Genomic DNA, 27,922 nt, shown 5'->3' with positions numbered 1-27,922 from the left:
CGGGGAGGTTTGCTCCTGCTTTGTGGTCAGTGCCATGAGGCCAGCACATGGGTCTAACTCTCCTCCTTCTCCTCCGCCGTGGATTTCTAGGAGTACATGAGGCTGTCTGACGTTTTCAGGTTCTACAGCAGTGCGTACGGCCCCAGCCCGGACACTAAAGCTTCCGCTGCTGCCCCTGCTGCTGCTCAACGCTCTTTCTTGCTTGCTGTACCTCCCGCAGCCGACGAGGTACCCGCTCCAGAGCATGCTCGGTTCTGCTCCCTTGGGTGGCCTGCCCCGTCCCCGGCAGCTGCTGCGGCAAGGGAGGCCGCCGGGCTGCTCCAGGCTGGCCGCGCGGCCGCCTCGCATGCCCTGGTGCGCAGAGCTCGCCTCTTCTTTAGGGCCGGCCAACTGTCTGGCTGCAGCTGAGCAGGGAGTAGAGGCTGGAGTGACCCAATCTTGTTGCCGGGAGTGTTTCCCGGCTGCTCTAGAGCAGGGTTTGCCAGCTGGGACAGCGGCTGGGGGGCTAAGGAGCGGAGCATGGTGTGCTGAGCGGGTCAGTCCACCGAAAGGTCAGGCCTGTTGGTCCTGGCGAAAGCCCTGATAGAGTGCCCGTGGAGCTTTGGCTGCTGGTCCCACGTGAGGAAGGTGTGGAAGCAGGCAGAGGTGGAGCTTCCTCTGCCAGACCTCTTGCTGAGGCTCCCGTCCGGTGCGCAGCACCAGCACCAGCTCGCCTCCTCCGTGGGCCATTGCACCCTCTCTCTGGGGGATCGGGCTCCGGAGCTGCCTGCTCGTTTCTCTCTGTCGGCCTGTCCTTCTGGCCCTCCTTGCTCCGAGCCTCTTCTCCGTGTTTACTCTGCTTCTCTCTGCCCAGTATGTGACCGTTGAGCAGCTCTCGGGGATCCTGGGCAGCGCCCGCGCCCCTGCCGCTTCCCCGCTGGGCTGCGCGCCTCCGGCTCCTCCGTCCTCAGGCTGCATTCCTCCTCCTGTACCGCCTCTCTCTTCTCCCTCCGTCCCTGCAGAGGTTCGTGTCCTGCGTCCCCTCCCTCGGCCCTGGCGAGCGCGGGAGGCTGCGGGGCCAGCGCACCCATACCTGCAGCCAGGCCCCGCGCGCTGCCGCGGCAGCGGGCGCCGAGTGCTGCTGGAGGCGGCCGAGCAGCCAGGCTGCTCCCGCACCACCAGCTTTGGCCTCGCCGCGTTGCTCGCCGCGTGGCACCCTGCGGCGCAGAAGGGCCCGGCGCTCGCCCGCCGCTCGCTGGCCCTCTGAGCAGCCGGGGAGCTGCCGGCCGCGTGCCGGGCCGCGTGGGACTGTCCTTGCTCTCGAGGGCCCGGGCGTGGGGCAGGGATGCTCTGGCTTCCCGCTGTCTCTCTGCGCGCCTCTCCCTCGCGCTGCGTTTCTCTGTCCATCCTTCCCGCCTGTCTCACGCGTTGTCTCTCTTCAGATGGAGAAGCAGCTCCAAGGGGGCCCAGTGTGGCTCCCAGCCCTTGATTTAGAGAAGTGGTACCAGGAGGTCATGGCTGGCTTTGAAGCCTCCTCCCCTGTCTCTCCTCCTTCTTCCCCTCCTCCGCTGCCTGCTAAAGCTCATTCTTCTCAAAAGCCTCTCCAGGTAATCCCTGTCCCGGGCCGTGCATGGTGCGGAGAGGGCTGCGGGCAGCCCGAGAGGCCGGCGGCTGGAGGCTGCCTCCCCAGGCGCGGGCTGTGCCCTCGGGGCCGGGGCTGCACGTCCTCCGGGCGCCGCCGGGAACTGGGGCAGCATGTTTTCGTTCCTACTGGCATCGCACCGTGAGCTCTGCTGGCGCTTGAGATGTGCTGGCGGGACGGGCCGGCCGACCTGGAGGCACGGGCTCCCTGCGGGGAGAGAGACCGCTGCCCGCGGGGGCTGCCCCGAGCCCAGGCAGCCGGCGCGGTCCCTGCTGCCTTGAGCTCTGCCTCCCTGCGACAGGGTTAGCCAGCGTGTCCAGAGGATGCGTTTCCTCCTCCTGCCGTGAAACGGAGCCCTGCCGCGGCGGGGAGCGCGGCAGGGTGCTGTGCGGCGCCGGGCTGGGGAGGGCTCGCGCAGCCCCGCCAGAGGCTAAGCCATCCAGCGGACGGGTTTCGGCGCCTCCCTTTCCCCTCTCAGCACCTCATCTTTGTGCCCAGGTCTATCGTGCCAAAATGGAGAGCGACGCAGGCACCGTTGCCCCTCGGATGAAGAGCGGGACCCCCTCGTCCTCGCAGCTCAACATCTCGGTGCTGGGGCGCAGCCCCTCACCCAAGGTACGGCTGGGGCGGGAGCCGCGGGCCGGCGGGGGACGCTCCCGGACTGGCTGGAGGCATCTCGTCACCGTGCGCTGTCCTTAACCCGCAGGGCCCCCTGCACCCCCCGAGCAGCACGGGCAGCCTGCCACGCAACCTGGCAGCCACGCTGCAGGACATTGAGACCAAGCGCCAGTTGGCCCTGCAGCAGAAGGGTAAGTGCCGGCTCCGTGCGCATCCTGGGGGCTGCGGGGAAGGTGGCTCCTGCCTGGGATGTTGCTCTTTGCCCGTGCGGGTCTCCAGCTCCCAGCATGTTGCACAGGCTGGAGACTGTAGAGCGGTGACGGGAGATGCCCCGTGCAGTGCACGGGGGAAGTCGGAGCAGCCCGCAGGCAGCTCTGCTGCTCTCTGCCCTCGAAGGCGGCGCGCGGGGTGCTGTGCTGCTTTGGATGGGCTCGTGCAGCCCACCCAGGCAGCGCTGAGTCCTCGCGCTTGCCTGCTGCCCCGCCGGAGCCGGTAGGCGAGGAAGGGCTGAACGCAGGGCCGGTGCCCGGGGAAGGGAGCCCGGCTCCCTCTCCTGCGCCGGCAGGAGCTGTTTGCTGTTGTGCCGACAAGGACACGGCTGGGGCAGCAGACACTGGTGCTGCTCTGTCCCTCCCCAAGGGCTCGGGGGGTTAGGGCTGCTGTCGGCACCAGGCTTTGGCTGTGCTACGGCCTCTTTGCCAACACCTGATTTCACTGGGAGGAAAGAGAGTGGTGAGCGACAGCGGGGCTCTGAACTTGTCTGGGGAGTCTCCGCGGCCAGCCCTTCCCGGCGGAGGGGGTGCCGAGCCGGTCCTGGAGGGCACGCGCCCGGGCTCGGTGGTCGGGGCCGTTCCCGTCGTCTGCTGGTGGGGGCTGCCGGCAGCTCGTCCGGCCCCTCTCGGCAGTCCTCCGTGCGAACAGCGGCGCCAGTCTCCTCCGCGCTGGGCGGCAGCCGTGCCTCCTCCCCGGCGCGCGTGGTGCTCTCAGCAGCGCTGCCGAGCGCGCGCCAGGCTGTCTCGCTGCAGAGCCCCGGGCGGCGGGGGCCGCCAAGGGCCGCTCCGCTCTGTGCCGGGGCACGGCCCCTCTCCGGGCGGCTTGCCACGCTGCCCTCGCTCGGGCGCTCCCTGGGCAGCTGCAGTTTGGGACACGGTGCCTCTCTCATGGTCTCTTGCTTCCCCCCTCTCTCTCCCCCCCTCAACTCCCCTCACCTGATGGCGTGTCTGCAGCCGACCCGCTCCCAGCAGCGTCCTTGCAGCCAGGCGACGCATCAGGTAGAGACGTGGAACGGCTTGGACTCCCTAGAGTAGCCCAGAGGCAGCAGCATGGCTGTTTGCTGGCACCTTCTGCCGAGGCCGGGGAGGGAGGGGCCCCGGCAGCCCGGGACCCCAGGATGCCTGTGGATGTGTCTGGCTGCGGAGGGACCAGCCCTGCGCATCCCTAACGCGTGCAGATGCCCTGCTCCACGGAGCGAGCCGTGGGCAAGAGCCCGGGCTCGGGGGCCAGGCTGGGAGAAGTGCCCTGCACCTATCTGGGCCCACTTGGGAGCCCCGGTGCTGCCTCCACGGCCTCCCGCACGACCCCACAGGGCAGGGGGACCGGCGGCTCCTGCCGCTCCCCGGGCCGCGCTCGTGCAGACGTTCGTGCCTGCCGAGGAAGGGGTGAGAGCGGGAGCGTCCAGGAGCCCGCTGCCCTATCCCAGCGCCCCAGGTCCCCGGGATCCTCTGGGCCAGATCTTCCTGCTCCCCCAGGCTTTGGGATGGTGTGGTTGCCGCGTGGGCTTGGACGTGCAGTCCCAGGCCGCTCCGCTGCGAACGCTTTGCCCGGCCCTGCTCCCGCCAGCCTGACGCATGTGCCCCTTTGCCTGCCGCTGCTCTGTGTGTGTCTGAGCTGGGGCCGGGACGCCGGCCCTCGGGCTGCTCTCGGCAAGCTGCTGCCCTGGCGAGCGCGACGGGCTGCGTGCGCGTCTGCAGGGAGGGTGTGCCGGCACGTCAAACGGGGGGCCGGCGAGGTGGGGAGCCGGGCGGGCCGGCAGCTCCCACGGCTGTGCGCGCAGCGGGGTCAGGCCTGCCCGGGCCGCCCCCTCCGGCGCTGCAGGTCCGTGGCGGGGTGCCGTCTGCTGCTGGGCGCCTGCTGCCCTCGCCGGCAGCAGCTCTGAGCTCCAGCTCCCCGCCTGAAGGGTGCTGCCCACCGAGGGCCCAGCCGCAGCGGGCGCCCGCCGCGCCTCCCTCGGGGCTGTACCCGCCGCTCCCTCCTGCACCCGCCGCCCTCCCAGCACTGCCGGAGCGGGGAGCACGGCCCGCGGGCGCCCTGAGCGCGCGCAGCGCTGGGCAGGACGCGGGAGGCCGCAGCAGGGCCCGCTCTGCTGGCGGGGTTGTTCTCCCCTGCAGGCCTGGCTCCGCGCCGTCGGAGCCGGGGCGGCTGGCCGGGAGCGCAGCCGCGGCGGGGCTGGCAGCCAGGCCCCCCTGGCTGCCGTCCGTCCCTCTGGGCGCGCAGCGCTCTGCCCGCCCCGCTGACCTGCCTCTGTTCTTCTTCCCCGGGGCTGCAGGCCAGCAGGTGATCGAGGAGCAGAAGCGGCGCCTGGCGGAGCTGAAGCAGAAAGCGGCAGCCGAGGCGCAGTCCCAGTGGGAGGCCCTGCACGGGCAGCCTCCCTTTCCCCCCTCCTACCCTCCGCTCATGCATCACTCCATCCTCCATCACCACCACTCCCACGGCATGGGGCCCCGGGCCGAGGACCTGGACCACGCGTACGACACCCTCAGCCTGGAGAGCTCGGACAGCATGGAGACCAGCATCTCCACGGGCAACAACTCGGCCTGCTCGCCTGATAACATGTCCAGGTAATCCTGGGGCTGGCTCCCAGCCCCTGGGCTGAGCGGCCGGAGGGACGAGCCTGCTCCAGAGGTTACATGTCCAGCTCGGCCCAGGAGCCCCTTGCCGTGGGCACCTCAGCTGCCCGTCGGCAGGGTAGGACAGGGCCTGGCCCAGGGCGAGCCAGGTGGCTCCTTCCCAGGCGGCCATCCCTGAGGATAAGCAGGGGCTCGCAGAGGGCTGCTGGCACTGCCGGTGTGGGGGTTGAGCCAAGAGGGGCTCAGGTGCCCACGTGGGAACCGACTGCCTTGAGCTGCACGTGGGCTGTCGTGACACCTCCATTGCACCATCCTCCATCCCATGTTCACCCGTGGCCTCCACAGTCCTCAGGCAGCATCAGGTCTCCAGGGCTGCCCCTCGGCTTGGGGCACCTGGTGAGAGGGCAAGGGCGCTGGGCACCCTTGCTCCGACCCAAGGCGCAGGCCTCGTGCTCGCTCAGGGCCCGCTCTTGCTCCAAGAGCAGCCGCTGGGCTAGGGTTACCTCGGCTACAGCTGGTCATTGTGAGCCTGGTGCCGGTCGTTCCCTGAGCGTCTGGAGCCGGGACTGTGCAGGGGCAAGGCACGTCCAGTTCCTGCCCGCCTTTTAGGAGGTCTGCAAAAGGACAGGCATCAGCAGAGCGCTTCAGCCTGGCACTTGGACCAAGCCCACGGCCCTGGAAAGCCTGAGTCTTTCTGTCCAACCCCATCTCTCGTGGGCTGGGGTCACTCCAGGCTGCAGAGGGGGAAATGCCAGAGGAAGGGCTCGTCCTCCTCCTGCAGGAGCCTCCTGGAGGCTGTTTGCAAGGAGACACTGATGTCTCCTGCAACAGAGGTGGTTGCAGGCAGGTTGGCAGGGCCCTCTGGCTGCGGCTGGGTCGCGCCTCAGACGCTGTGCCCGAGCGCGGCAGGATTCGTCCCATCTCAGGCATCTGCATCAGGCAGTGGCAGCTGTGCTTGTCTTGCAGCGCGAGCGGGATGGAGGTGGGGAAGATCGAGGAGATGGAGAAGATGCTGAAGGAGGCGCATGCAGAGAAGTCGCGGCTGATGGAGTCCCGGGTGAGCGGGGCCGTGGCTGCCGGTGCCACCGCCGTGACGGGGCTGGGACCGGGGGGAGCGGTGCTGCTCCCAGAGCTGCCGGGGCTGAGCGCCTTTGCGCCCTCAGGAGCGAGAGATGGAGCTGCGGCGACAGGCGCTGGAGGACGAGCGCCGGCGCCGGGAGCAGCTGGAGCGGAGGCTGCAGGATGAGACGGCGCGTCGGCAGAAGCTGGTCGAGAAGGAGGTCCAGATGCGGGAGAAGCACTTCTCGCAGGTGCGGGCGGCTTGTCCTGCGCTGGCTCAGGCTCCGCGAGGCCTGTGCTGACGCCGGAGGCCTCGTCCCGGCTCGTTCCCTGCTCGGCCGGCGTTTGCAGAGCAGCGCCGGTGGGCGCGCCGCTCTCCCCGCCGGTCTCGTGCCAGGCCAGCCCCGGCAGCGTTTGCAGGGCTGCGTTGCTTTTCCTAGGCTCGGCCCCTGACGCGGTACCTCCCCATCCGCAAGGAGGATTTCGACCTGCGGATGCACATCGAGTCCTCGGGCCACAGCGTGGACACCTGCTACCACATCATCCTGACGGAGAAGATGTGCAAGGGGTACCTGGTCAAGATGGGGGGCAAGATCAAGTCTTGGAAGAAACGCTGGTTTGTCTTCGACCGCATGAAGCGCACGGTCTCCTACTACGTGGGTGAGTCCCTGCCTGCCCGGCTCCCCGCGGGGAGCTCTCGCCCGCCCGCCCGCCGCGGCGCTCATCTGCAGTCCAGAGCGCCCGGGCCACCGGCGGGGCTCGAGCCCTGGGCCCCAGGCGAGCGTGCCCTTCCCCGCTGCCCCAAGAGCACCGCCGCAGCGCTCGGCCCCGCTGCGCCTCCTCCTGAGCCCTCGCCCCCGGCGCCGTGCCTGACACGGTTCCTTCTCTTGCCAGACAAGCATGAGACGAAGCTCAAGGGCGTCATCTATTTTCAAGCCATCGAAGAGGTCTACTACGACCATCTCCGCAGCGCTGCGAAGGTGAGGCCCAGGCCCCGCTCGGGCGTGAGGACACCGCTGCCCCCAGCGCCCCGTGGGCACAGGCGGCTCCTGCCGCACCGCCGGGAGCAGCAGCTCGCCACGCAGCGTCCGCGGGGCTGGACCTGGCGTTGGCCTGGCCGGGCAGGGCGACTCGCTCCCAGGGCTGGGGCTGGCCGGGGCAGGGTGGTGGCCGGGCTCAGCTGGCCCCGGGTGTCAGTGCGTGGGTCTCGCGCTGTCCGCAGCCGTTCCCCGCACCGACCCGACAGGCAGGGCGCTGTGCAGAGCGAGGGTGTCCTGCTCCCCCGTCTTGTTCTCCAGCTCTTCGTTTCTCCTTTTCTCCTCCCTAACCAGAAAGGACTTTTCAACCTCAGCCTCGCTAGTGTACGTATCCCGCCTGCCCTTGGCACCGTGTGCCAGCACTAACGCTACTCACCAGCGACCCTGTGCTGAGGGCAGTGCCCTAACCGCCCGGCACTAGCGGCGGGGCCCGGCTGCCCGCCTGGGCAGAGCTGGAGACGGGGGACAGAGCGTGCCGTGCCGGCGCCTGGCAGCTGCCTGCCGTGCTCGAGCAGCCCCTGCGCCCCGCCGCAGGGCTCCTGCAGCGCCCCGTGGCTCCCGCGCTCCCTGGGCGCCGGCAGCCCTTGGCATCGCCCCAGCTACTCCGGCTTTCCCGCGCCCTGGCTCCTGGAGGGCAGCGCCGCGCCTCGCCAGCCCCCCGTCCCCTGCCCGCTGCGCTCGGCCCTCAGCACCAGCTGCCCGGGCCCGGTCCGGCTGGCGGCAGGGGCTGCGAGGGGCTGCGGGCGGGCTCTGCCCCGCTCCCTCGGCGGTGACGGCCCGCGGCCCGGCTCTCCGCCGGCTCGGTGCTCTGCCCCACGCGGGGAGGCAGCTCTGGCGGGAGGGGACCAAGCCGGGTCCTGCGCTGGGCGCAGCCAGCTGCCTCTCCCAGCCCAGGCGCGCGCTCCGCTCACCCTTGCGGCCTGTGCGAGCAGGGGCCTGGCGCTGTCCTTCCCACTCTGCAGGAGCGACCCGGCGCTGCCCACCCCGCGGCACTGTGCTCCCGGGGAGACAGCGGTCACACCGCGCGTGCGGCCACCCCCGTCTCCAGCGCGGCGGGGCCGGGAGCAGGCGCTGGGGACGGGCGCCCGCCTGGAGGAGAGCAGGCAGCGCGAGCCGCTGCAGCAGGCGCTCGCCTGGTGTCCTGTGCCCTGCACCCTGCAGGCAGGCCTTGGTGCCGCTGCCTGTGCCCTTGCCCGGGCTGCAGCGGCTTCTCCTAAAGCCCTGTTCGTGCAGGTGCCCAAGGCCCTGCCGTGCCTCTGCCGGCTCGCACTAGCAGCCCTCCAAGATGCAGGGCCGCTCGCCCAAACCTAGAGCGTGTTCAGGGCTTTTGTGCCCCCTTGCAGGAGCTGTGGGCGTGCAATGAGCCGCCTGGTACTGCTGCTTCCCTCCAGCGCTGCTGGAAAAATAAGTAGGCTGAGCAGATGCGAGCTGATGGTCATGCAATCGCAGCGGGAAAAGGGGGGGGCACCACTGCTCCCGGTGGGCCAAGCCCCTCTCGAAACGCTCACCATGTCGTCATCTCCTCTGCAGAGCCCCAACCCAGCTCTCACCTTCTGCGTCAAGACCCACGACCGCCTCTACTACATGGTGGCACCATCAGCTGAAGCCATGCGCATCTGGATGGACGTCATCGTCACTGGGGCAGAGGGATACACCCAGTTCATGAACTGATGGGCAGGAGGTGCCGCCGGGGCTGCCCCAGCCTGCCCTGCCTTCCCCCGCGCCACCACTCGCAGGGCTGGTGCCTTCCCCAGGGCCAGGGGGACTGTGCGGGTCCTCGTGGGCCCTCTCCCCGCGCCCTGGGGTGCTCCACAAGCCGCTGCGCTGCCCGGTCTCGGGTTCAGGATGTTGCCCCCAGACAGGGCTCAGCTCTGCGCTCGGGCGTCTCCTGCTGAGGGGCCCGAGTCGCTCCCGCGGGTGCTGGGCCGCCAGCCCTCGCCAGCACCCCAGCCTCTGTGAGCTTTGAGGATTCTTTTTTTAAGTACCGCCAGCAGACGTTACACAACCCCTGTATTTTTATGCTGCAGCTGTCCTAGGGAGCCAGCAGCCCTTGCGCTCTGAGCTCCTGCCGGCCCTCCGTAAATACCCTGTGCTGTACGCTAAACCGAGCGCTGTGGCCAAGGGCTGCGCGGAGCCTCGGCGCCGGAGGGGTGCTGGAGCCTCGCTGGACGGCAGGACACCAAGCAGTGCAGCCACGCACCCAGCCAAGAGCAGTTCTATGTGGATGTAAACACAACAAACAATTTTATGGGAAACGTATCGCAGCGCTGAAAGGTGCAAAGCGCAAAAGCTGCCAAAGACCTGACAGTCCCGGTGCCGGGGCCCGAGGGGGGGCTGGGTGTGCTGCCGCGGGGAGAGGCTGGATTTCAGACCTGCGCCGCGTTGCTGCGCTGAGAGACGGGGCGGCCCGGCCGCCACACCGGCACCGCGGGCTCGCCCGCCGGCAGCCGCCCCAGCTGCCTCGGCCCGCGGGACCGCCCGGCCCGCTGCCCACTGCCGGCGCGGAGCCCTGCCGGCGGCGCCACGGGCCGTGCCCTGGCTGGGCCCGTGCGGGCAGCGGGGGGCCGGAGCGCCCCGGGGCCCGCCGTGCCACGGGGCCAGTTTCGGGAGAGGGCGAACGCCCCGTGAGAGGAAGGGACTGTTCAGACCCCCACCCCGCTTGGGCAGCCTCAAACCCCTCTTTGTAAATCTTTTTTAACCCCTGTACGCGACCCCCTCCCCCGTGGCCGGGCTGCCCCAGGCGGTCGCGGCGCGGGGGCAGGCTGCAGACCCATAAAGCCTTCCTAACGGCGCCTCCGTGTCCCGCTGCGCCGCAGGCCGGCGCCGTGTCCCAGCCGCCCCCAGGGGCTGCCCCCTGCGGGCGGGGGCCGTGGGGGCTCCAGGGGGTCTGGGGGATCCAGGGGGGTCGGGAGACCACGGGGGGGGGGGTTCTGGGGGATCCAGGAAGGTCTGGAGGCTGTGTGGGGGTGTGGAGACCCCAGGGAGTCTGAGGGATCCAGAGAGGTCTGGAGACCTCAGGGGGGGGTCTGGGGGATTCAGGGGGGTCGGGAGACCTCGGGGGGGGGTCTGGGGGATCCAGGAAGGTCTGGAAGCTGTGTGGGGGTGTGGAGACCCCAGGGGGTCTGGGGGGATCCAGAGAGGTCTGGAGACCTCGGGGGGGGGTCTGGGGGATTCAGGGGGGTCGGGAGACCTCAGGGGGGGTTCTGGGGGATCCAGGAAGGTCTGGAGGCTGTGTGGGGGTGTGGAGACCCCAGGGGGTCTGGGGGATCCAGAGAGGTCTGGAGACCCCGGGGGGGGCTCTCGAGGATCCAGGGGGGTCTGGAGACCTCGGGGGGGTCTGGGGGATCCACGGGGGTCTGGGGACTCCAGGGGGTCTGGCGGCAGCAGGCGGCGAGGCACCTCCCGGCCACCAGGGGGCGCAGTCAGAACAGCGGGGGCCGCACGGGGGCTGTTTCCGCGCACGTCGTGGCGTCACGCGCGCGCCACGCCCCCTCCCGTTGCCCCGCCCCGGCGCTGCCTGTGGCGCTGGCCAATGGCGTCGGAGCTCCCGTCGTGCCCGCTTCCGGCTCTCTCGACGTGGCCCAATCGGGGCGCTCGGGTCGCCCTGATTGGCGCGCGGCGCCCGGCGCCGGCGGCCGCGCCAATGAGGTGGCGCCGCGTCCGGGCCGGGGGTTGCGCGAGGTGCCGGGCCGCTGCCGCAGCACCTGCCGGCGGTGCCGGGCCGAGCGGAGCGGAGCGGAGCGGGGGTGAGGCGGGCCCGGGGCCGGGACCGGGGGCCGAGCCGAGTCGAGCCAAGGCGGGCGGGCGGGCCGCGACAGGCCGTAACGCGGGGGCGGCTGGGGGCCGGGCGGGCCGTGACGCTGTGCCGTTGCGCCGTTGCAGCGGGAGGCGGGCCGCCGCGGCGACGAGGATGGCGCCGGTGCCCTGGTGGATGCTGGCCTGGCTGCTGCTGGCCTGCTGCCTGCCGGGAACAGGTACGTGCAGGGGCTGCGGGCGGTGGGCGGCGCAGCCCGCCTCGGCGTCCTGGCTGTGGGGCCGGCGGCGGCCGTGACTTCCCCGCCGAGGTTTTCGCTCGCCTCGCCTCGCCTCGCCCGGGCGCAGCGGGGAGTGAGGGCGGGGCAGGGCCTGGGCGGGTGGAGGGCCCAGCGGCCGCCAGGGTCCGCCGGGAGGGCTCGGGCTGCCGAGCCGCCCGGGTGGCTGTAGCCCTCTTGCCCTGGAGCCGCCTGGGTCTGCTTGCTGTTTCGTTAGTCTGCTGCGGTTCCTGAAGAACTGCTTGCCTTACTTTGTACCCTTTGCTTCCCTCACGGGGAAAGGGTTACTCTCCTAGAGAGCGGGTGTGTTTGTTCACGTGTCTTTTTTCCCTCACGTGCTGCAGAGTCTCTGGCTGTGATGTCAGTGGATATGGGCAGCGAATCGATGAAGATAGCCATTGTGAAACCTGGGGTACCGATGGAGATTGTCTTAAACAAGTAAACAGCAACTCTTCTTCAATATATCCTATGTATTTGGATTAAGGGGCTGGAAGATGCAATGCAGCGGGCTGCTGCTCACCCATGTTTGTGGGTGTCTTATCCTGTCTTATTTCTTGGAGTTTGAAGTGTTTTTGCAAATGCTCTGAGTCAATGATTTGCAGCAAAGGGGAGTTTTAATTAGTGCTGTTTGTGTGCTATAAGTAGAATTACTACTCCATCTAATTTAGGATTGTGTGATTTTAGTACTCACCAAGGCAGCAATTCAGTTATTACATTACCTTAGGGGTGCTCTGTTGCACTTTGGCAGTCTTCTAGTAATCCAAAGTCTGTATAATTAAGAATATGTCACGATCAAAATGTAAAAGGGTGTGATATGTTCCTACGTATTCAGATGAGAAGGCTGATCCTCAGTTCTCCATAAGGGAATGGATAGCCTGTTTTGTTTTGCTGCAGCTGTCCAGAGCCCATAGTAATTTGTGAAGCAAATAAAACTCTTCTTTCTCTTTGCTTCTCCAGCCAATCCCTGAGACACTGCATTGAAAAAATTGCAGTTGGGAGAGGATGTTCTGTCAGGAAGATCCTCGCTTTCCGGGACTCTAGGCTCTGACAAATTATAAATGGATCTTTCACCCAGCTCCTTGAAACTTGGCAGTCATTGATAGAAAGAGGGAACTGTCTCACTTTCCTCACTAGGAGAGGGGAAAACAGAATAAAGCAGATCTTGTCTGATTATGAAGCAACACTTTCCAGAAAATTGCTTGTGAGCTTGTCTTATTCATAGCAAATCTCTTTTTCTTTTTCTTTCTTTCTTTTTTTTCTTTTTTGTAGCCTTATATTAGAGCATTGATAGCATGTTCTGAGGCATTCAGAAGTGGAAGGTATGCTGAAGTATTTCAGGGCTTTGTGAGCAACTTGAACCTATTTAATAGTTACCATAGTGAAATACTCCATACCAATGCTTGGATTAGAGCAGGAATGAGTCCCTTCTGGTAGGTTCCCTAGTGCTGTGGGAAAAACAGGTAATTTATCCACAGTAGTGATTGTTAATTTGAAGGGTGGTTGTCTGTGTTTCAGTTAAGCGTGTTATTTGCCCTTGTCATGAGGAACATCAGCAGGCCTGAAAGCTCTGAAGGGAGACGCTGCTGTTGCAGCGCTTCAGATTCATGGAGACTGGTCTTCCGCTCAGCATGTGGTATCTGAGCATCTTCCTTCAGTCTCTGAGAATCAAAAACACTCCCCATCCTCACTAGGGACTCCATATTGATGGCCACCTGCATCCATTGTTTTATTCGTCTCCTCCTACACAGGGAGTCACGAAGGAAAACTCCTGTGGCTGTTTCCTTGAAAGAAAACGAGCGTCTCTTCGGAGACAGCGCGCTAGGAATGGTAAGAGCTCTTGTTACTCAATATGCCAGCTGCAATTCCTATGCACAGATTGTTTTCCCTCTATTGGGTCCTGCGTGATAGACATCTGAGTTAGGGAGTTTTATTTTTCATCTCTTATTTCTTTTTTGCCTTAATCCATGTGATGTTTTGTGGCCTTTCTGTATTGGCTATTTGTGTCCCAGTCTCACGTTCTGAACTCCCATTGCAAGAGCTGTTCAGTGTGTACAATGGAAGAAGTTTGTCTGACAGCAGCAGAGCTGAAGAAATCTAGTTGAGTGACTTGCTTTTCTTTTTCTGTAGTCGATAAGGAGCCCCAAGGTGGCATTCAGATACTTTCAGGATCTTCTGGGTAAGCACATTGATAACCCCCAAGTGGCGCTGTACCAGTCACGATTCCCAGAACATGAATTGGTGAAGGATGAGAGGAGACAGACAGTTATCTTCAAGCTATCCCAGTAAGTGACGACTTCTGGGTTCCTTATGGGTGGGACTTTTGCTACTGGACTTCTATAGCTGGCTACTGTAATTTTCTTTGCTGTTCATTTCTTGCAGAACGATGCAGTACTCTCCAGAGGAGATGCTGGGAATGGTCTTGAACTATTCACGTGGTCTGGCTGAAGAATTTGCAGGTTGGGAAGACTTAGGTGTTTCTTACAGTATCTGTGTATGTGTATATTTGTGCGTATATTAAAGGTTTTGAATGTAGACAGGAGGAGTCTGAAAGCCTACATAGCTTTACGAATGGGTTGTTGGGTATCTTGAGCTTTAGGTCATAAGCAAGACTTGGCAACTATCAAGTCGTCATCATCTCTCTCTCTCTCTCTCTCTCTCTCTCTCTCTCTCTCTCTCTCTCTCTCTCTCTCTCTCTCACATGATGAGAGTTTGGGTGTTAATCCTATTACTTGTGGACATGCCACATGCCATCCACTGTTGCACTGAAAGATTCTTACTGGCAGTCTCTGGAGAAAGAATTTGGTGTTCTCCGATTCCTACAGTGTGACTAGAGCTGAGGCATGTTGGTAGCGTATGTGCAGTGAGAGGTGGAAATTGCTCTGTGCCTGTCCCTGTTGTAACTAGTCTGAATGGAAACTTACTGCGAAGGTTCAACTACAGTAAAAGAGGAAACAATATTGCTCGGTTAGTAACACCAAAGTCGGTCTAAAGACTTAGTCTGGAGAGTAAATTTAATCCACTGATAGAGTGAGGTTCCATGAAGACCATATTTACTAAAAATCTAAGGCATCCCAAAGTGCTGGAGAGTAATCTTGGCACGCAAAAGAGATGTCAGTCGCTTCATTGCTTTGTGAGATTCTGCAAAGTCTGGTTTCAACAGGAGACACACAGATTCATCTTTAATGCTCCTGGCTGCTGATGCTGTTTCAGAATTGACTTATGTAGGGGTTTTTGTCTTGGAGTCTCTGGCTTTGCTTCCATCACCGTATTATGAATCTCTGTGCATGGCTGTATCAATGAAAAACATACTCCCTTCAACTCTTTCACAGAGCAGCCCGTCAAGGATGCGGTGATCACTGTTCCTGCCTACTTCAACCAGGCAGAGAGGAGGGCAGTTCTGCACGCCGCTCGCATGGCTGACTTGAAAGTTCTGCAGCTGATCAATGACAACACTGCCGTAGCGTTGAACTATGGCGTTTTTAGAAGGAAAGACATCAATGCCACTGCGCAGGTATGTGGAGTTGGGAGATGCCGAGAATCCTGTGCACGTCTGTTCATGTTGGGGCGAAAGTGCTGCAGGTAAACTTGGAAGAACTTAACTGTAAGGAAGTGGACTTTGCTATTTAAGCAGTCTCCTTCGTTTTCATACGTGCATCAGCAAGATGAAGAGATAAAACCCGATTTGAATGCTGTGGGAGAGCCACGCTGTGGAAAGGAATAGCTAATTTCTGAAATGCTTCTGTGGCTGAAAGCTTCTAGAGTGAAGGGCAGATGTCTGGGACTTAAGATTTCCAGTTCCTTGCCTGTAAACCTATGTTTGTTCCTTGCCTGTTGACTGGGGAGTGGGAGGGAGAAACATTAGTCATCTTGTAAGGAATTGACTCTGAAATACTTGATTTTCCTGAGGCTTAAGAAACTTTTAAAGAGCAAAGCTTTGTTTCTTGCTCTGTAGAGTGGGTGAAGAAGGTTTTCTTGTCTCCTTGTATCGAGTCTTGTCACTGAATGTCTTTACTTTGATCGAAGCCTGAGTCCTGCTGTTCTGTCGTATGATATAAGCCAATTCAGTGAGCGGGTAGTCTTGGCCTGTGTCAAGCTTGGAAAGCCACAGGTTCTTTTTTTTATTCGTGGGGGATATCCAGGCATTTCTGCTTCACCGTCCCAACTTCTCTTTTCAGAATATCATGTTTTATGACATGGGAGCAGGAAGCACCGTTTGTACTATTGTTACATATCAGACAGTGAAAACTAAGGACTCAGGAACCCAACCTCAATTGCAGATCCAGGGCATTGGGTAAGAATTCATCATGAGTTTCACAAAACCCACAGGTATCAGGAAAGAAACCACTTGTTTCACAGTCTCTCTTAAACGTAGCATTTTGCCACAAGACTTAAATGTGCTAACTCAGATAATGGAGCAGGAAGTATTTTTTAGAATGGAAAGGCTCAAGTTACTAATAGTTCTGGTATCACTGCTTGGTGCAGAAGGTAACTGAGAATTTACAGGAGGCTGGGGTGGGGGATGGATAACCAGTATGCATAGTTGGTTTCAGGCTTGCTTTTTTTTTTTTTTTTTTTTAAATAGCCTTAAGCCGTTTTAGCATCATTCTATTTCATTTAATCTTATGGAAGTATGGTATGTCAGTTTGAAATAGTGGAGTATCCTTCTAGAGAAGAATGAAAATACAATGCAGTTACCAGATACTCACAGCACCCCCTCCTTAATGGGTATCTATCCCAGCAATTTTAACTCCGCAACGTTTATACTGTTATTTCCAAATAAAATTTCTAGCACCTGAGATAGTTATCCTTTGGCTTCTCAGCTGTTAGACATGCACAGCAATCAGGCCTTTATTGTACACGTTTTGAACTCTTGTGTTCAAAGCTATTGTCATGGTGACTCTATCTCTTCTTGGTTGATACAATGTTATTTTTGGAACAACTGTTGTGCTTTCATAATCATTCACAGCTGGTGGCATTGCAGCTACTTTTGACCGCTTTCTGCTCTGCATGTTTGTAAAATGATAAATGAAAATTGTTTTCAACTTGTTTCAGCTTATTTCTTCTTTCTTTTGCTCAGGTTTGATCGTACTCTTGGAGGTTTAGAGATGGAGCTTCGGCTTCGGGATTATTTGGCAAAACTCTTCAATGCTCAGCATCCTTCAAAAGATGTCCGAAAGAATCCCCGGGCCATGGCCAAACTACTGAAGGAGGCCAACCGTCTGAAAACTGTCCTGAGTGCAAATGCTGACCACGTGGCACAGGTCTGACAGTCGACTGTGGGGTTTCCAGCTTCTTTAGGACTGAGGGTGGAGTGGGATAAGGACAAGTATGTACGAGTGCTATCCCTCTGCAGTATCAGTACGCTGAAAAGCATCGCTTCTGCTATTCAGAGATGGTGGCATTTGGGTGTCCTCTAAATTTGTGTCTGTGTAATGGCGTTAGTGATTTAAAGGGATGGATTGGATGAGTGTTAGTGATGTCGGTGAATAAACGTTCATGGTGTCCGAGAGAAGCTCATCTGTTATATGCACAACCCTATTTCTTCTGTTTCTCTTATCACCTTAGCAATGGCAGGGTTCAGATGGAATACAGTCAGGTCCTAGGTGCATTAACAGAGATGGAACTTTCCATACCGCAGGCAAGGAAGTTGCTTGGAGAATGCTCCCTGAATAACGTTTTGCTGGCTGGGTTTTTTTTTTTTCTACCAGATTGAGGGACTACTGGATGACATTGACTTCAAGGCCAAGGTCTCAAGGCAAGAATTTGAGGATTTATGCTCTGACTTGTTCCAGCGAGTCCCAGGACCTGTGCAGCAGGCTTTGAGCAGCGCAGAGATGAACCTGGTAGGTTTAGGAACGCATTAAGCAGCCTGACGTTTCGGTGTACGGAGCTGCTGTTGCATCACGATCAGAGTATCAGTGATCGTCTTATCTGACGTAATATCAGCACTACTGAGATGTACAGGTGCCTGCTACTGTGATAGCGTGTGGTGTTGGTGCTGCAGAGAAGTGACTTGCTGTAGTGTTAAACAGGAGTCTGACTCTCTGTTCTTACTACCAGAAACAAAGGAGTTGGATGAGGGTTTTGTTCCTGTTACAGAGTCTCTACTCTTGGGTTGGAGGTTTTAAACACTGGTGTCTCCGTTTTGTCTTGGATGCTGGTTCTGGTTTCTGTTTTAAAGTTTTATCTCAAACTGCCTGGGAACAGAGTTAATTGCTGTTCAGGCTTCTACCTTGAGCGCTCCCTTCAGAAGCCCTGTGGCTGACTGCAGTTGAACCCAAATGTGATGCAGCCCTTTGGAGAGACTCATTGCATTGTTAAATGCTCACGTTTCAAGGTGCCAGGATATTCCGGAGCATCTTGTGACTGTGGTATTCAATGCAAGACACTGAATCACCTTTTAGAGTCCATGTTTCGTGGGTTTTTTTTTTTTTTTTTTAAACCTGGTCTGACTTGCTGTCTGAGTCATTGGCTCCTCTGACATAAACTGTAGTCTGCTCAACTATTTCTGAATAGAGTCTCGTATTTCAGGTGATACTGAGCAGCAGCCATATCAACTCTATTTGATAGGCTTGATTCCAGGTTCCTCATCCTGGCCTTGGGACTGCAGGATGTAGCATGGTTATTCTCAAAGCGCCACATCAGTGTGTGGTGACCAGGGAAGGAGCATAAGGAAGCCCTGAATTTAGCTTTCCAAAATTGCTTTCTCAAGACAAGGTGACTGTTTCCAATCCCTAGGGTGGAATTGACCAGGTGATTCTAGTTGGCGGTGCCACACGGGTCCCCAAAGTGCAGGAGATTTTGCTGAAAGCTGTGGGCAAGTGAGTATGTGAGGCCCCCTTCTAGTCTGTCTCCTATTGACAAATTCTTGTTCATGCCAGTGGCTGCAAGGCTTACATCTCTTGCTTTTCACTTCATAGAGAAGAACTGGGCAAGAATATCAATGCCGATGAGGCTGCTGCTATGGGTGCAGTCTATCAGGCAGCTGCTCTAAGCAAAGCCTTTAAGGTGAAGCCTTTTGTTGTTCGGGATGCAGCTGTGTTTCCTATCCAGGTAACCCTTTGCTTTTTCTCTTGGGCAAGGTATGGGCAAACTGGGCTGTTTTGGTAGGAGACGTTCCAAGTAAACTTTTGTATTTTTTTTGGAGTGAGGAAGATCTTTCTGTCAATCTAATGAAGCAGAAGAAAGTCTTCAGTATAATAAGGTGCTATATCTAACAAGTCATTAGATGGCCGTAGGAATTTAAACACATCTGTTGAGAAATGCTTACCTGTCCTCCAACTACCTGCATGAGGTACAGCAGCCAAACGCTGTGGAACCCTCTGACATAGCAGACTGTGGAGGAAGAGCTTTGTACTTGTCTGACTCTTACTTTACATGCATGATGCAGGTGGAGTTCACTCGTGAAGTTGAGGAGGATGACAAATCCAAGAGTCTGAAGCATAACAAGAGGGTTTTGTTCCAGCGCATGGCGCCCTATCCACAGCGCAAAGTTATCACCTTCAACCGCTACACAGATGACTTTGAGTTCTATGTCAACTATGGAGATCTGTCTTTCCTGAACCAGGATGACATGCGGTGAGTTGAGACGAGCATCTGAACAGACAGCTCTGTGACAGTGCAATATGCCTAGCTGGAAAAGTTCATAGGCAGGCAGCCCTATGTATCTGGCTAGCCACCCGTGCATGTTTGCAGATCTGTTCTCCAAGTTAGGTATGCCTTAGCAAACCAAACGGTGCTGGTGACTTGCTTTGTGCAGTTGTCCAGTGCTGCAAACATGACTGTGAGAAGTTGTGAACTGCTCTGCAGCATCGTTGTCTTAAGTTTTCTCTTTCTGCCTTTTGTCTTTGTATCATCAGAATTTTTGGATCTCTGAATCTGACTATGGTGAGGCTAAAGGGAGTTGGAGACAGTTTCAAGAAGTACTCAGATTATGAGTCCAAAGGCATCAAAGCTCACTTCAACATGGATGAGAGTGGAGTACTAAGTCTTGACCGGGTAAGATCCTGTTGTGATGCTTGTCAGTGTGACAACTTCCCCAGTTCTGTCACTGTCTATGGTCGTAGCGGTCCCTGGTTATATCTAACTCCCTGTTTTTCTCTCCAAGGTGGAATCTGTGTTTGAGACCTTGATGGAAGACAGGCTGGAAGAGGAATCAACACTGACAAGTAAATGCTGAACTTGGATATTCATACTGATTGTTTTGTGTTACCTGCAGTAGCTGGGATAACTACAAGCATCCCATTTCTTTGAGCAGGGCAAAAATCATGTACCGGGTGGACGGGGGGAGAGGAGGAGGGGAAATGGGCAGTTAACTGTGGCCTCTGATTATGTTTACAGCTCCAAAATACCTAAAAGCCCTTTGCAAGTGGCTGCTGGGTGCTGCAAGGAGCTCTGAGGTGTCATACGCTCCTAAGGTGACTATGGCATGCATTGCAACTTGAAAAATAAGAGTTGTTTCTTCCTTGTTTAGCTACAGCTGCTCGTTTCAGGAGGACTGTCCTGAAGGAAAGTCCTACATCCATAGCCCTGCAGCATTCTCCCTTCTGGCTGCCTAGGTTGTGATGCCGCTGATCTGTGCTTTGCATTGTCCAGGTTCTAAAGCAAGAGCAAAGACTTCCCTGTAGAAAGGGAGGTGGTAATCTTCACATTTGGAGATGAGAGAGAAGCAGGGCTAGCTGATGCAGTTATAGGCTGAAGCTTGAAGTTTAACTGGAGTAATAAATTCCAGATCATGTTCTTACAGAGATGGAGATCCCACTCTGTGTGTGTGTATATACGCAAAAGGCACCAGGTGAAGTCAAGGGAAGGGTGAGTTTTTTGCAGTATATATAGCTGACCTGTTAGGGAGCTCCTCGGTAATTACTACATTTGTGAAGGGAAGAACCGAGAGCTGAAGATGGCCTTCCTCCTCCTTTTGCACAGGCTGCTTTGAAAACATGATATTCTGGAATTTTTGTTTCTCTTCAACAGAACTCGGAAACACCATCTCAAGCCTATTTGGGGGTGGTGGCCCTATGCCAGAGACGGGAGAGAACCTGACAGATTCAGTTCAGGTGAGCCCCAAGGTGCTGGCCCTGATGATTAGGGGGAACCCCTGGGCCTTGCTATGGTTGCTAAGGAGGCAGTGGTTCCTGTGAGCAGGATTAAAGGTGCTGGCAGGTTGTCAGGAATTTGAATATGTATTTTTCAGAAAGTGCTGTATTCCTCTGAGCTTCATGTGACGTGAATTTAAAGAAACTTGTGGTCTTTGGCTGGTAAATCCAGCAATGGATGGACTGACGTTATGGGTTGGACTTGTTTCTAGTGAAACCTCTTCTTTCTACGTTAGCACGATTGCTGTATGGACAGGCTTCTGTCTGTGTTGACAGTGCAGGTGTTAGCAGGCTCCTTGCTTCCTGGGCCATATAGGCACAGCTGCTGTTGTGCTGACAGGAGTGATTTACTTCCTTTCCAGTGACGTGAATGCTCCTTATCGTGGAGTCATGTCCTGCACTGAAGTGGCTCTTAGTTAATATTCTAACTCTAGCCCACCTAGCATGCTTCCTCACTAATGCCTGCAGTCACTGTGAGCACTGAATTTCATGCATACAACTTTGCACAGAATATCTATTCTGTGAAGCACTTGCATGGAATTTCTATATAAAAACAGTGTTTTTGTTCCCGCTTTACTTACCTGGGGTGACCAGGAAGAAGAAGAGAGCCTAGCAGAAAGTGCTAAAGAAGAGCAGGGTGAGAAACAAGACCAGAAAAGCAGTGCAGAAGATGCTGGTGAAGAGCAGGGAGAGGAGAAACAGCAATCACCATCTCCGAGTCGAGACAAAACAGAAGCTACTTCTCCGAAAGCAGAGTCTCAGAAAAAGGAAGAGGAGGAGAAATCAGACTCTCAGGTAAGCAGCAGATTGAAGGAATGCAACTGTGGCTTTGGTGCTTGCTGGGTATGTTTGGAAGAAATAAAGTTCCTATCATCTTCCAGTGCCCAGAGTTCATGAAAGCTTTTCCCTGTCAGTGCCCTGCCTTGGAAAGAGTTGCTTAGTTTGGTTTCAGTTGCAAGAAACGAATCTCTTTTCTCCGCAAGCCTCTCTATATTTGTGATTTATGTTTTTTTTTTTTTTGAGTTGGTAAGTACCCTATCTGCATACAGAATTCCACACTGTTTCTATGGAATTGTCTTCATGGATACTTCCAGTCTTGGCCTGTGGACATGGCTGAGTTTTGTTTTTAACTCCCTGCGTAATCTGGGATAAAAGGTCCTTTGAATTCAGCTGCATGAGAAGCATCTTTCAGACTGTTTGGAAGGTGGTGCAAATCTGTCCCTTCAGCTGAAAATGTGTTTTGTCTGTTACAGGATCCCAAAGAGAACAGAGAATCTGTGAAAGAGGAAGAGCCGTCCAAAAGTTCTGATGACAGCACAGCTACCAAAACAGAGGAAGAGAAAAAGATCAAAGCACCCAAGAAGCAGAAGCTTGTGCATGAGATCACCATGGAACTGGATGTAAATGATGTGCTTGATCTCTTGGAGGATGAACTGAAAAGCTCAATGAAAAAGTACGTTTGAAATTGTTGTGCTAACGTGAAGCCCTGGATGAAGGGAATGAGTGGCTTTGGGACTAGAGGAAGTGATGGTTTCAAAATAGGCTTCTTACTGAGCTCGATTCCCTATGCAAAAAAGACACTATTCATACTACTTAGGCAGATTTGTGCAGAATAAAACACGCCTGCTTTGATCCCTGAGGCCTGTACTGATCTTTCTTAGATTAGCTCCCTGCCCTTGGCAGCTGCTTGAAGTAAACCAGGGGAAAACGTCTCCAAGGCAGATGCTGGCAGCTCTGAATTGTCGTGGTGCATGTGTCTGCATTCTGAGATTGCGGTAGTTAAGCTAGAGATCCCACTTAACCTACCGCAGCTCTTGATGGAAGAGGAGGCAGCAGCAGCTAGAGGAACGTGATGCAAATAGTAACATTTGTCATAGTGCTGCTGAGTTTCTTAAATCGAAGGATGTTTCTGGCTTCAAATAGTTAATGCTCTTGTGAGTGCAGTGGTTTTAAAGCTAGAATTCTCTACGGCCTCTTCCACTTGGTTTAAGTCTATTTCCCACCTGTCACCTCCCTGGCCTAGAGATGGAGGATTGAAGGAATAGTGATCACTCATGAAGTGCTGCTATCCTCAGAAACTGAGGTATATAATGTTGTGCTCATCTAAAGGCACAACTGATTAGCCTTTTTTCTGCTCTCTTCACATGTTAGACTCCAAGATTTGACAGTCAGAGATCTAGAGAAACAAGAAAGAGAAAAATCAGCCAACAGCTTGGAATCGTTCATCTTTGAGACCCAGGTAAGAAGAAGGGTATAAAGAAATGAGACCTCCTGGAAAGCAGGTAGAAGTGTCTTGTGTAGTTTGGCTGATCTGGATGCAGGGCAGTTGTGCTTGGGTGGGGGTAGGGGAAGGCTGCTTTGGAGAGCCCAGTTCTTGTCCTTCAGTCACTTCTACTAATGTTAGGCTTACCCAAGTCCATGTGGAGTAGGGAGGTTTCCTCAAGATAGAATGAACGCTTTCCTTCAGATTGTCTAACAAGTTATACCTCAGGTCTCCCGTATACCTTACATACAGTTCCCTGTGAGTTTTGGAATGCTTGCACTCTGGCTGGAAAGAAATTACAGCTGCGCAAAGACTGTTGCAGGGAAAAGGACAGTTAATGTTAGGGGTGTGTGAAATTACAGTTGTTGCAGCTTTGCCATCATGTATCGTGTCTGGTAAAGGTAAGAGCAAGAGCTTAGATCTGGGGGGTTAAATTAGAATCTCCTGGTCAGCGCGTAGAGTGGCCCAAGAGTCCACAGCGCAAGCGGGTGACCTGGTTGTTTATGCTTCCACAGCCAGCGGTATTTAAAGGGAGGTTACTTTTGTTCTTTTCAGGACAAGCTTTACCAAGAGGAATATCAGCTTGTCTCAACAGAAGAGCAGAGAGAAGAAATCTCCAGAAAGCTTAGTGAAGCTTCTAATTGGATGGAGGAGGAGGGCTTTGCAGCTGCAACTAAGGTACTGTTGTGTGTAGTCAAGATAAATCTGCTATAATTGACCGACATCCCCATGTCGGATGACAGAGAAGCGATCCATTTTCGATCCTTTGTAGTCTGGTTCTTGAAAACTCCTTGCCTCTTTAGTGCATTATACACTCTTTATAATAAGACTTTGTTCTTGCAGTCACATGTGCATGCGTGGTCCTGAATAGCTTCGGCAGAAACCTGTTGATTCTACATAAAGCTTTTAGTCATGTCACTCTTACTTTACTGTCTGGAAATAGTGCATTTGAGAGAGAACTTCAAACACTTGCAATTTTGACTTTTGGGGCTTACGGTGTTACCATTGGGGGAGAGGTTAGACGCTGGGCAAACTATCTATCTTTTTTTTTCCTCTTCTCCCCCCTTTGCAGGAGCTGAAAGACAAGCTTTCAGAGCTGAAAAAGCTTTGTAGAAACCTCTTTTTCCGGGTAGAGGAAAGGAGAAAGTGGCCAGAACGTCTGGCTGCCCTGGACAGTCTGCTCAACCACTCGAGCATCTTCCTCAAGTAAGAACAATTTTTTTAGGAAGAAAAGTTGTGTGGCTGATCGCATAAGAGATGCCAGCAGAACTTTGACCAGCCAGTTTGAGTGGGAATGTGGTCTGAAAGTTCTGGTGCTCTCAAGGCAAGGAGGCCAGAACTGTTGTTTCTTAGTGGTCGGTTCTGCAGCGTCCATCAAGAGAAGCATGCAAACCTTGTGTAAGCTGGAGGAGCGGGAAGTGTCCAGTGCTCTGCTTGATGTTTCCAGGCAGACGTATCCCTCTTGAACTTAAGGCTTTTTTTTTGTTTGTTTGTTTTTCTCCTCCATCTTCCCTGTTGTTTAGCTCTTGTGGTAGCTGCATTTGCTGGCTCTGTTCCATTCCTAGCATCCAGCGATTGATTTAGGCCTCTTTATCTGTGTTACCTGCAGATGGTAACTGGTGTGCAGTGGCTATTAGTATGTTTATTATTGGAATTGAAAACACTAAGTGTTGCCTGTTTGTAGTCTGTTTGGTTACACAAAAAGAAACTTTTTTTTAATCTTTGAGGGGAGCCCGAATGATTCCCGAGTCTGACCAGATATTCACAGAAGTGGAACTGAGTACACTGGAAAAAGCAATCAATGAAACAACGGTAATAAAGAATTGAATGATTGTTGTGGGGGGGGCTGTTTTGAGTTGTGCTTCCTGTCTTAAGTAATGGCTGTGCTTTCACTCAAGGTCACATGCGTGTCTTGTTCCCATACCTCCAGCAAAACCTTTTCCGTGTTTCAGTGTTTTCTAATCCCCATCTTGACCCCAGGCTGCTTTGGGGAAATAATGATTCTTGTGTTGCATGTGGCCGACTGTCTCCAGGAGGAATGCTGTAGCCCAGTAATCTGGCTGCATACAGTTTTAAAAGTAGCTCGTTTTTTGTGTTCTGTTTCTTTTTGCCCTATGCCTGGGATAACTAAGAAGGTAGAAGAAATGCAGCAGGGAATAGTGTTACCTTGAGTAAATTAGGAGGCCTAGGAGCAGTGATTTCAAGATACTGTGACATACTGTGGTTTGTAGAACCAAGAAGTACCCAAAAAGCACCTCTTTTCCCCTGCCCCAGGTGTGGAAAAATGAGACGCTGGCTGAACAGAACAAGCTCGCTCCTACTGAGAAACCTGTCCTGCTTTCCAAGGATATAGAGCTCAAGATAGCAGCCCTGGACAGGGAAGTGCAGTACCTTCTGAATAAGGCCAAGTTTGCAAAACCCAAACCCAGAAAGGAGAAGAACGCCACAAAACCTGATTCAGGCAAGAATGCTACAGCAACGTCTGAGAGTGAGAACACTATCCCTCCCACGGAGGGGAAACCTGAAGGTAAGGAAGGGAGTGGGCAGCATTGCCTCACGAACTTGTCGTTACCACGTGTAACACACATCTCTGCCTTGAGTAAGAAAAAGCTGAATAAGTGGACAGTAGCTAATTGAAGGATGAACCGCTCCTCCTGCGAGTTGTTAAAGACAGCAGGGAAAATCTAGGCAATCTTCTGCCTGGCCCCTTCTTCCCTGTCCCTGCATTTTTATTAGTTTTCTCTGAAGGAAAAAAAGGGGTATATAAACTTCCTAGGAGGGTTAGTATCTCTCTTTGGCTAGCTACTTTATTTGTAAGAGTAGCCATCAATTACATTCCTGGATGTCCAGAACAAGTATGGAAGGTTATGTCCTATATTAAGGAATAGATTGATCTGTTGATGAGAATGGTTTGTAGCTTGGGTGGGCCCTGGAAAAAAATCTCTTGGGACATGCAGACTTTTGGTTTTCTCAACTGTTAAGGTCCTGAGTTTCTGGTTACCCTGTTTCTGTTAAACCTAGACTGCTGTTTGTCAGCAGACTTCCCTGCCTGTTCTTTGGGCCTGAATAAGAGATCCTGCTTATCACGGCTCTAAAGGTGACTTAGCTGCGCAATCAGTAGGTTGTCCGGGGCTTCTAGGGACGTAAAGCCTGGCAGTGAGAAATCAGGAGCAGTTCTGTGGTGTTCCTCTGAGTGCTCTAGAGAGATGCACTGTGAGACTGAATTAGTACTGTCCTGCCGAGGCACCTTAGTTGGCTTGTTTGTATACCTCACTGTTAGTCATGTGCCCTGCACCTCATTTCCAAGGCATTTATGTTATTTCTTTCTGCCTTAAACATAGATAAACCTGAGGATATCAGTCCAGCCAAGGAACCTCCTACAGCTGAGAAAGTAGGTGATGAGCCTGGATCAGACTCAGGTGGGTATATGTTTGGCTAACAGCCTGGAGCTTGGTAGCTATGAGTGCAAGCTGTCCCTGTGCTTTTTTTCCGCCTTTTAGACATAGGAGGCAGTTAATATGGCAGAACCCTGACTGCTGAGCGGTTGGGAATTCTGCAAAGAGGAACATGAAAATTTGGTTCCTTGCTGTTCCTAACTTTTTGTTCTGCTCAGTGCAGAGTTGTAATGTACCACTGCCTCCTGCCTCATCAGCTGCTTTGTGCCTCCGTCACTCCAGTCCCTTAGCTTAAGCCCATCTTTGTTAAAGTGATATATGCTGCTTAGCACTTGGGGAGTTTGTGTACACGTGCGCGTTTTTCTGCTGGTCCTGTGTTGAAAGAGCAATATTCAGCAGGTGGAGGGCAGTAATGTCTCCAACTCTTCCGAGCTGAATACCGATCCGTAAAGCTTTCCCATGATGTATGTGCCACAGATTGAGAATTTAGTGGAAGATGTGATAAATGTCAGCGACGCTTAACGCTGCTTTGTGTGCTGTCAAACTATTACAGTGTATAACCGTTCATTTCATTACACAGGGTCCCAAAAAGAGAAGAAAACAGAAGCCGGAGGAGAAAGCAGGAAAAATGATGAGTTATAACATCCCTGAAATCCCACTAGTGTCAGCATCTATTTATTTGATGGTTACTTTCTTGTTTTTTATAATGGACCTGGCTAGTTATGATGTAAAAGGAACACAACAAACAGTCTGACAACAAAATGCAATGCAATAGAGATGTACATTTTTTTTTTTTCCCCTGGGGATTTTGCCGCTACTAACTTAGTGAATTGTTTTTTTATTTCTCTGTTCTTATGTGTTTAGAGGTGACTGAGTGCTCACCAACAATTGTCTCTGTTTCAGTACAGTCTTACTGAAGTCACCAAAGTGACTTTTTTTTGTAGAGGAAAACAGGGAAAGAAGTGTTGTAAGCTTCAGGAGGTAACTTGGAACATATGCTTTGTGCCACACCTCATCTGGTGAAGATGAAAGGGATTAATCCAGAAACGGGTTGCTAAGATAGTGTTGTCTTTGCATATGAGGCCCTAACCTAAAGGAGTGGTGTGACTTCAGCTGATGGGCAGTGTATGGTCGTTTGGATGCCTGGAAGAGTGGAACAGATGTGGGGAGGCAGATGCTCTGTGCTTCAGGATAAGAATGTGTCTATTTTCCATAGACTTATTAAAGCCATCTCTATCCATGCTCTGTAGCAGAGTCTGAAAACAGTGAATTGAGACTTAAGCAAACGATTCAGTTTATTGTTTACTGTAAAAAAGCTAAAAAGTTGCAAAGCTGAATGCTAAGGAGACTGGAAGAAAAAATATGTTAGTGCATCTTTCTCTGGTTGGAAAAAGAAACAGTTATGGACCACGGAGGTGGCACGGGTTTAGGTAAAAACAAAAGAAAACTGGCAAGTTTAATCAAATTATCCTCCTTCTGCAGTATCTTGTGTACTCAGACTGGCTTCATTGTGAAACTTCATGTCCTTGGCTGTGGTCTCCTAACTCCTTGGGAATGTTCATGCTGCTAAAATACACGAGTGAAGTCTTTGATTGACTTATACAAACACTTGTGAACGTGCATCTGATGTTGTTCTCCATTGGCCTATTCAACCAAAAATAAAAATTACACTTCCTGACCGTCTCTTAAACACGCTTTTGTTTGTTTTGGAAAAAGCTGAGGAAGTTCGCTGAGCTGTCCTTTCTGTTGCGATTCCGAAGCGGTCTGCTGTCGTCAGTGGCCGGCTGCGCGCCGCTGAAGCTGGCGGGGGCGAGCAGGCCTGCGCAGAGGCTGTCCCGGCGGCGCCGCGCAGCGGGGACGACGGGCCGCGTCCAGGGCTCCAGCCTGCGCCAGGCGCCGCGGCAGGAAGCTCCTCCCGCGCAGGGGCCCCCGCCGCCCCGCGAGGGCTGCGGTCCGA

The 27,922-nt window shown here is 55.2% G+C and overlaps 2 protein-coding genes across 2 annotated transcripts in view; both read left to right on the top strand.

Moving 5' to 3' along the window:
- PHLDB1 (pleckstrin homology like domain family B member 1) overlaps positions 1-9,973 on the top strand; it is a 32,988-nt gene extending 23,015 nt beyond the window's left edge. Inside the window, exons 15-26 of the mRNA XM_068916930.1 lie at positions 91-228; positions 854-1,003; positions 1,422-1,586; positions 2,120-2,236; positions 2,328-2,430; positions 3,466-3,510; positions 4,785-5,076; positions 6,052-6,142; positions 6,249-6,395; positions 6,585-6,804; positions 7,039-7,124; positions 8,712-9,973. Coding sequence (XP_068773031.1) covers positions 91-228; positions 854-1,003; positions 1,422-1,586; positions 2,120-2,236; positions 2,328-2,430; positions 3,466-3,510; positions 4,785-5,076; positions 6,052-6,142; positions 6,249-6,395; positions 6,585-6,804; positions 7,039-7,124; positions 8,712-8,852 — 1,695 coding nt within the window. The 3' untranslated portion in view covers positions 8,853-9,973. The remainder of the gene's footprint in view (positions 1-90; positions 229-853; positions 1,004-1,421; positions 1,587-2,119; positions 2,237-2,327; positions 2,431-3,465; positions 3,511-4,784; positions 5,077-6,051; positions 6,143-6,248; positions 6,396-6,584; positions 6,805-7,038; positions 7,125-8,711) is intronic.
- Positions 9,974-10,840: 867 nt separating this feature from the next.
- HYOU1 (hypoxia up-regulated 1) lies at positions 10,841-27,655 on the top strand. The gene is made up of 25 exons (XM_068916594.1): positions 10,841-10,927; positions 11,064-11,155; positions 11,557-11,650; positions 12,961-13,039; positions 13,340-13,494; positions 13,592-13,668; positions 14,542-14,723; positions 15,388-15,503; positions 16,290-16,473; positions 16,921-17,055; positions 17,951-18,033; positions 18,133-18,265; positions 18,603-18,790; positions 19,072-19,210; positions 19,320-19,380; positions 20,186-20,268; positions 20,902-21,102; positions 21,561-21,760; positions 22,459-22,546; positions 23,126-23,248; positions 23,643-23,776; positions 24,298-24,382; positions 24,845-25,097; positions 25,912-25,989; positions 26,546-27,655. Exons 2-25 carry the CDS (start codon positions 11,092-11,094, stop codon positions 26,605-26,607), a joined length of 2,997 nt encoding a protein of 998 aa, XP_068772695.1. The 5' UTR covers positions 10,841-10,927; positions 11,064-11,091; the 3' UTR covers positions 26,608-27,655.
- The last annotated feature ends 267 nt before the right edge of the window (positions 27,656-27,922 follow it).

This window comes from Struthio camelus, chromosome 22 (genome assembly GCF_040807025.1).
Source record: "Struthio camelus isolate bStrCam1 chromosome 22, bStrCam1.hap1, whole genome shotgun sequence".
In the NCBI taxonomy this organism is placed as follows: domain Eukaryota; kingdom Metazoa; phylum Chordata; class Aves; order Struthioniformes; family Struthionidae; genus Struthio; species Struthio camelus.
The sequence above is the reverse complement of the archived record's forward strand: the minus strand, read 5'-3'. Positions and strand labels throughout refer to the sequence as shown.